We start from the raw sequence: 7,514 nt of genomic DNA, 5'->3' as shown, positions 1-7,514 counted from the left end.
TATATATATATCTATGTCTGCCCTGTGACTGGCTGGCGACCAGTTCAGGGTGTAGTGCGCCTTTCGCCCGTTGTCAGCAGGAATAGGCTCCAGCACCCTCCCGCGACCCTGTACAGGATAAACGGTGTGGATGATGACATGACATATATATATATATATATATATATATATATATATATATATATATATATATATACTTATATATATATATATATATATTTATATATATATATATATACTATAGATAGATAGATAGAAAGTGTCATCCCAAATGATTGATAAATTAGAATTAACACGATGTGTCCTATTAGGTGGACTTCATGCATTGATATGATATCATATTTCCAAGGCAGCATTCTGATTCTGAACTCGCGTTTATCCTATAAAAAGAGAGTTTTGCGCAAAGAAAAACCGATGGAAATGTAGGTCGCCTTAATAATTAAAACAAATCTGTTGTTTAAACCGAATTAAACCGAAAAAATATCATATTTCGTATTTTGCACGTTCATTGGGGGAAGGTTCTAACCTTGACCTTTATTTTGAAAACCCAAGCAGAAGTTGCTTCCTGCCATTACTGCTAACTTAGTTGTGGTCAGCGGCTTCCGAGCCGCGGTCGTTCAGCATCAGAGTGCGGAGCCGCCTGTGGAGGGAAGGCGTGTGAGACTCTACCGTCGTCACACATTGAGTACACGTTGCTGCTGTGTGATTTTCCTCCCCTGTCCTTGGCGAACCTCCAGCTGGATAAAGAGCTCTCCGCCTCTCAACCAACATGGGTTAGACACGCCGCGACCCGCGCAGCGTCCACTTTGTGCACTTGAAACGAGGATGGGGGGAACCGGACTTGCTTTCGCACAAACATCCTGACAAAGACGCCGACTGCGAGAGAGCACGCATTTGGGACTGGGCTCTCTTTTATCCTTCTTTGAAGTTGTATTATTGGACCCACGTCACGCGTGTGTGCCAGACGAAGAGAGATGTTTGCAGAATTGCTGTGCAGCGCCGTGGCTCTGGTCCTGTATGTCAACACGCTGGGAGCGGATTTCTGCTACGATGACAGGTACTTGCATGGGCACATGCGACTCACACTTAATAGCCTGCAACTTCACTACGCAACATTTTATTATTCCAACCTATATGTATGCTCTATTTTTCACGGTGTCTTGAGTCTGGTTAAGTTAGTCAGATTTCTCATTAGTACCAATAAAATAAGAAGACCATAGCGTGCATGAAGCGTATTCTGTATTGCATTTCTCCAGAGAGCAGAGTTGCTCCAAGATTTCCTCTGCGTGGAAATAATTGACCTCTGGAGAAGAAATCACTCCACTGAACAAGTCCTATAGTGTCCAAATGTGCAGCCTGCTGAAACCTTTAAGTATTATTATTTTTCCCCCATCAACTTAAAAAAGACTGTTTTGTCACTCTTCACTGGAAACCATCATTTTTGGGGGGAAAGAGCACCATTTGATATTTGATGGCTGAGTGGATGTCACTGCCTCAGGCTAATTTATTCCTCATGCACACTGTGATTTAGGTCAGTGGCTTCTCTATGTAGTTGGTCTTTGCTTTGCAATGTAGCTTTTTAATAGCTCACACAAAGATATTCATTATATAAGGTCTCATTAGCTTGATCACCAATGCATTGGACATAAAAATACAAATATTCCTGTAAAAAACGTTTTATTGCAACTGAAAAATAATTGCAAAAAAATAGATCGGGTAAAACAATTAAATCATTTTTTAAAGAGGATATTTAAGTTGTACAAACAAGATAGTGGTCATGGTCTCAACTTGCGATGTTTTAATTTTAAGTCTTGGCTTGGACCATGCTATGTGGCGTCTGCATGCACTTCCATTGCTTGTTTGGGTTTTCTGCAGGTCACCTATCAAAAACCTGCATGTTAGGTTACTTGAAGGCTCTAAATTGCCCGTAGGGGTGAATAAGTGAGTGTGTATGGTTGTCTGTCGATATATGCTCAATCAGCCTGTCCAGGGTGTGTGCTTTTCCTTGCCCAAAAGTCTGCTGCTCTCAGCTCCCGCTGACCTGCTAAACAGAATCGGCACTATAAAATGACTGCATGGATGCAATTCAATTAAAAAAGAATAACCAAGTATATACAATGAAATGTAAAAACACAGTAAAACAAAAAAAAATAATTATGGAGAAAATGTAATTTAAGGATTAGCCCAGCAATGCCGAGACATAACTCCAGTTAAAATCTTTGGGGTAATCTGCGAGGGAGATGCACTCGCTGTCTGACAGAATTGGAACACTTTTCCCAGTCAAAATGTGTGTATTTTATAGATTATTTTTACAAAACACACGATTCTCCCATGAACTTAAAATGTGTTTAAATAATTTTTAGAACACAGGCCCTTCAGTATTTCGCTTCCTGTTTCAGTTCATATTACTTGATAATTTTTTTCCCTTTTTTTAAACGGATTTAAAAGGTGCATTTTGGTGTAAATTTTCCCCCTGTAATTTATTTTTTTTCAAAAAAGTAAAACATTTTTACCAGAAGCTCAGAAAGTTTTGCATCAACAACGCTGTGTACTTTTGACATGTTCCATGACTAATTTACTGCAAATACAGCCAGAGGATATTGCACAGTGAAACAAACAGGACATTAACACCATCCACATCGACGGCTTCCGTGTTTCCTTTACAACTCTGCTAACTGCTCTGTATACAGAGCGCTTCCTGCAAAAAAAAAAAAAAAAAAAACGGGGCAAGTGATTCTGCTTATGTAGTTCTTCTTTCCCTGTAGTGTACAGTATTTGCTGTACCTGCATTTTGGTCTTTATAGGCGGATCCTTCTCTTCTGTTCAAGACAGATGTTGAATGTCCATAAAACTGTCAGAGTGGTAGCAGAGAGGGTAAAGGTGACTACTAGAGAGATCCAGCAGCCTTCAAAGTTTTAGCGTAAGACAGCATGCCAAGACCTGATTAGTCTGTGGAGAGATGTTATTTATTGCCATCTGAGCTATGATCCTAACCTAGTACGGGCTTCTGACACAACTCCTACAATCCCAGCCAATAATTTTTTTTCTATATTTTATTTGATGTGTTCTTATGTTTGACGGGTTTTTCTTTGCTTGCTGTATGACATCCAGCGCTCTGTTTGGAGCAGCACATGTTGCGCCCACGCTCGTAATTAGCAGCAGTCTCCTGTCCCCTCAGGCTCTGCTGGTGGTGACAGAGCAGCAAGGAGAGGTGGCTGAGCCCGAGACATCTAATTTGTCAAAGTAAAAACTATCCTCGACCCACACGGTGATATAATTTGCTAATGGTCCGCGTGTGTGAGGAGAAGCCTGATATCCTGATATGATTTGGTGTTGCATAGCAAGCTGCCGACATGGAGTATGTGGGAATGATTACATGTTCGACTGCAAGGTCGCTGACAAGATAGAATTGTAAGGCCGAAGAAGGTACAATGTTGTGAAAAATGTGCATATCACGTCTGCACTCAAAGGAATCAAAACTGGATATTTTAATACTCTGGTAAGAACCAGGCAACGCTTACATTGCCCCTGGTTGGAAATCAATGTACCGACTTTACTCAGTTTTTGATCCAAGTAAATGTGTGTATTGTGTGTCTGTGTGACTATTTAGAGCTGAAGACACATTGGACTTGAATAAGACACAAGTATAAATTCACCCGATTTCATTACAGCACTAGAATGCAAAATAATCTTTTGGCTCGCTTGTTTATCATTCTTTAAAAACGGCAATATTTAAAAGACTAGTGATTTTGAGAAAAGTCACACAGATCATCTTATCAGTAGTTGGGATGAGTGGTGACACATTGATCTGAAGAAATCCTATGCATTCCTGAAGGTTGCAGTAAAGAAAAACTCACTTGCCACATTCTGTAAAGGTGTACACTCTAAAACAGTTTTTTTTTTTTTTATTTATTTTTTTAGGAAAAAACAAAACAAAACGAGAAGTGGGCCATACAATATTACACAGCACCTTTACTGTCAGTGCAGCCAACTCACTCCAGAAGTTCCCTGATGATTTTGGAATGATCCAATGTTGCCCTAAAAGACTGATGATGCTAAATAGAGTCCACTCGTGTGTAATCTAGTCTCAGTGTAAATGCACCTAATCTGTGAGGTCCGTTAAAAGAATATTGGGGAGCAATCAGCATTATGAGGACCATGGAATGTACCAGGTAGGTCTGGCTTAAAGTTATGGTGGAGTGTAAAGCAGAATTAGGTTCTAAAAAAATATTTCACAAGCTTTAAACATCTCGCAAAGCACAGTTGGCTCAATCGTAATGAAATGGAGAAGGTATCAGACTATTGCAGGACCCGGCCATCCCGCTAAGCTTTTGGCCCAAACAAGCTGAGTACTGATCAGAAATGCAGCCAAGATGCCCATGATCACTCTGGATGAACTGAAGAGCTCCACAGCTAAGGTGGAGGACTCTGTTCAACTATTAGTCGCGCATTTGCACAAATTTGGCCTTTATGGAAGAAGAAGATGTTTCTCAAAGACAACCATCAAAAGTATCAACAGGCGCAACATGTCGCCAGAGCATAAATTTCCAGAACTTCTAATAGGCAACAATGACAGATAACATCCTCAATGTGGCCTTAAATATGAGTCGTTGATAAGTATTGAACTAAATTAATTCAAAGTCTAGATTATGCTCAATTGGACGTTTTCTAACAAAAATAAAAAAATAAATTCTTGCCCGGTGGTTACCGTGCATCATTACTTAGCCAACATGAAATTAACAAATTCTTCATTATAAAATGTCTGTCTTCATTGTGTTTAACCCCACTGATTTCTAAAAGGTGACTGAGACTGAAACCATCAGTCGTAGTTGTATTTTCATTCCCTTGCAGCGCTCTATGAGGCACAGTTTCAACAGCTCTTGTTTGCATGGAAGAGCAAGAACCACATTGATCAATCAACATAATTGATGTATCCAAAGGTTACGGTATATGTGAAATATGTCTACTGATTCGATCCAATTGTTCTCGTTGAGATGGGACTGCACACTGTGGTGTGTGTTGTGAGTGACCTTTCACTTTCTGCAGTTCATTTCAATGTATTCAATCAGTGACCCACCATCCTTGAATGGTGTATAGCAATGACAGTGCAAAATAAAGCGTCTACTAAACAAGATAATTGTTTATGTTGTTGTTTTAGATTTGAACTTTTCTTTGCCGCTACTGAGGGAATGGCTTCTTCCCTTAGGTAATACGAGAGGCGCTGACCCACTGTTAGCTTTGCCAGGCTTTTTTTGATGAAGATAATTCTGCAAACTCTGAACGACTGCACTATTTGCTCACCATCAACAAGAGTACACATGAAAGTTCCTCCACAAGCTCACCAAGGTGAATGTGTGAATTCCATTTGAGCTGTTGAATATCATTTTATATCCGGAGCCTCAAGCCGCATTTTCTCATTTCCTTACAGTTCAGTGTCAAGCACAGATGATTGATGTGAATGAACTGGATGGCCCTCGTTTTTTTAACGTGATGTAGTGAGGTTTATGTATGAGGATGTTGTGCAGGTTGCAGGCTTGGCCGGGTGGTCGTGTATATTGGTCTGACAATTGTAAGGCATTACATATGGATGAACCAGAACTTTAATTTCCGACAGGATCTTGCACTTGGTGCTGGCAAATAACATGGCGAGTGCTTTGGACGGGGACCACTCCACTGATTGTTATTCTTATTTGCACAGATAGTCATTGATTGAAAACCCATTTTACCAGCTGATGCCCTGTTACCATGATTAACTCTTGAGTTACCTAGCACAGTCCATTTGAGGCATAATTTTTTTTTATTTGTGGATTTAGAGTCCTTCTGCTCCCAGGTGCATCTTAGAATAGACAAATCCCCCGAAACACTTGTCTGCATCCGTTGCTGTCCCATCCTTGGCCCCTCGTGTCATGACAGTGGTCTGTAACTCTATATTGAAGGACGGGCTGGTTAGAGTTGTGGTTCTGTTGAGGGCCTAAGGGCGGCAACCAGCAGTCTGAGCATCTCCTCATTTTCCCGGTCTGGATTTCTCTCCCTCTCCTCCCTGTAATTACTGTTGTGCTTGCATCTCTCTCTCTCGCTCTCTGCCTTCCTCCCTCTCTCTTCCATGTCTCTTCTGCACCCATCTGAATACCCCCAAAGCCTTCAGGCCTCTAGCTTCATCAACCAGCGTCTGTCTACAGATGGTCCTGTGTGGTTTTTCCTCCATCTGCAGCTTAAAGGGAAGGTTTTCAAGTGGATGAGGAGGAAGCAAAATATCCATGGTAGCTTTATTTAATTTCTTTCCATAATGGAGACATCAGAAGTCATGGACTTTGTGCAGTTATGATTTCAAATTTATATTCAATTAAAAATGTGTGCAGTGTTAAATTCCTATTTTGAGGTACTAAAATTAGATTTAGATTTAGATTTTCTCTACTTTTGTAAATGCTAATATTGAATTCTCAGTTTTGAGCAGTGTTCACCCTGGTGGCAATTTTGAATGACTTGAAATTCACTTGGACAGATCATAAGAATACTTGGCCACAGACCACGGTAAGAGACCTTAACGATTATGCGCGAGTATGAACTGGCAATTCAGTCAAGTTCTTCCTTACTTTTTTCACTGTGATTGACCTCACAAATTTCCTTTCAAATTGCATTATAATTACAAAAACGGTCAGCAATCTAGTGCGGTCTAATCATTTCACCATGAAAAAAAATATGTTTTTGTGATATGTTGATACTGGTGTGATCGTCTTTCCGTACATCAGCCTGGAAAGATTCACTCAGACTACGACCGCAAATGGGTAGGAGCTCCATTTTCCTAACCTCCATTTTCCAACAAATTTGTAACAAGGGTAAAACATGGTTGCTTTCATCCTCCCCACAAATAAAGGCAAGCCAGTTTGGCAGAAGCCCCCCCCCCCCAAGCCGAGCCCTTCCCCCCTTCAAATTGCGTTCTTAATTGAATTGGGAGCTTTTCACGTCTGTGGGTTAGTTTACCGTGACCTATGGCATTGCAGCAATTTGATAAGATTTGGCATTTTACATGGAGTGAGTTCATAGACCGGGCAATAGGATAGGACTGACAAGATAGTACAATGGTCCTTTTTTCTGCCACGCTGTTATAAAGTTCACATCTATTAGTTATGACCTCCTGTACTATGATAACGATGTTAGGACTTTGTGTTGCATTCCTTTTGTTCATGATAACCAAACTTCAGAGCAAAACATTTGTAACTGTAGAACGTGTGTTTTAGTATTTAGGGAGAGCCATCTCCTTTTTTCAGTAATTTTCTCTCGCAGTAATGAAAATATATATATTGGTATGGTAATTGGTCAAGTGCCCTGCTCTGCAGTTTTCTGACCTTTATCAGTCAAGTACAACATTTATTAATCACAACAAATCTGTCTGCAATCTGTGTGAAATAAGTGAAAAAGTGTTCATTAAAAATATAGTTCAGCTCACTGTTCTAATTGCAAGGAACAACAACGACCATATTTCAACCTCCTATCAACTTCTGTACAAATCACCT

General features: G+C 40.2%; 1 protein-coding gene across 1 annotated transcript in view; it reads left to right on the top strand.

The window, feature by feature from the left end:
* The first annotated feature begins 591 nt into the window (after window positions 1–591).
* Window positions 592–7,514, top strand: part of tmtc2b (transmembrane O-mannosyltransferase targeting cadherins 2b) — a 74,621-nt gene continuing 67,698 nt past the window's right edge. Inside the window, exon 1 of the mRNA XM_088299072.1 lies at window positions 592–1,057. Coding sequence (XP_088155198.1) covers window positions 975–1,057 — 83 coding nt within the window. The 5' untranslated portion in view covers window positions 592–974. The remainder of the gene's footprint in view (window positions 1,058–7,514) is intronic.

Source organism: Idiotropiscis lumnitzeri, chromosome 6 (genome assembly GCF_059441095.1).
Source record: "Idiotropiscis lumnitzeri isolate Australia: NSW breed Sydney's pygmy pipehorse chromosome 6, RoL_Ilum_1.0, whole genome shotgun sequence".
In the NCBI taxonomy this organism is placed as follows: domain Eukaryota; kingdom Metazoa; phylum Chordata; class Actinopteri; order Syngnathiformes; family Syngnathidae; genus Idiotropiscis; species Idiotropiscis lumnitzeri.
The sequence above is the reverse complement of the archived record's forward strand: the minus strand, read 5'-3'. Positions and strand labels throughout refer to the sequence as shown.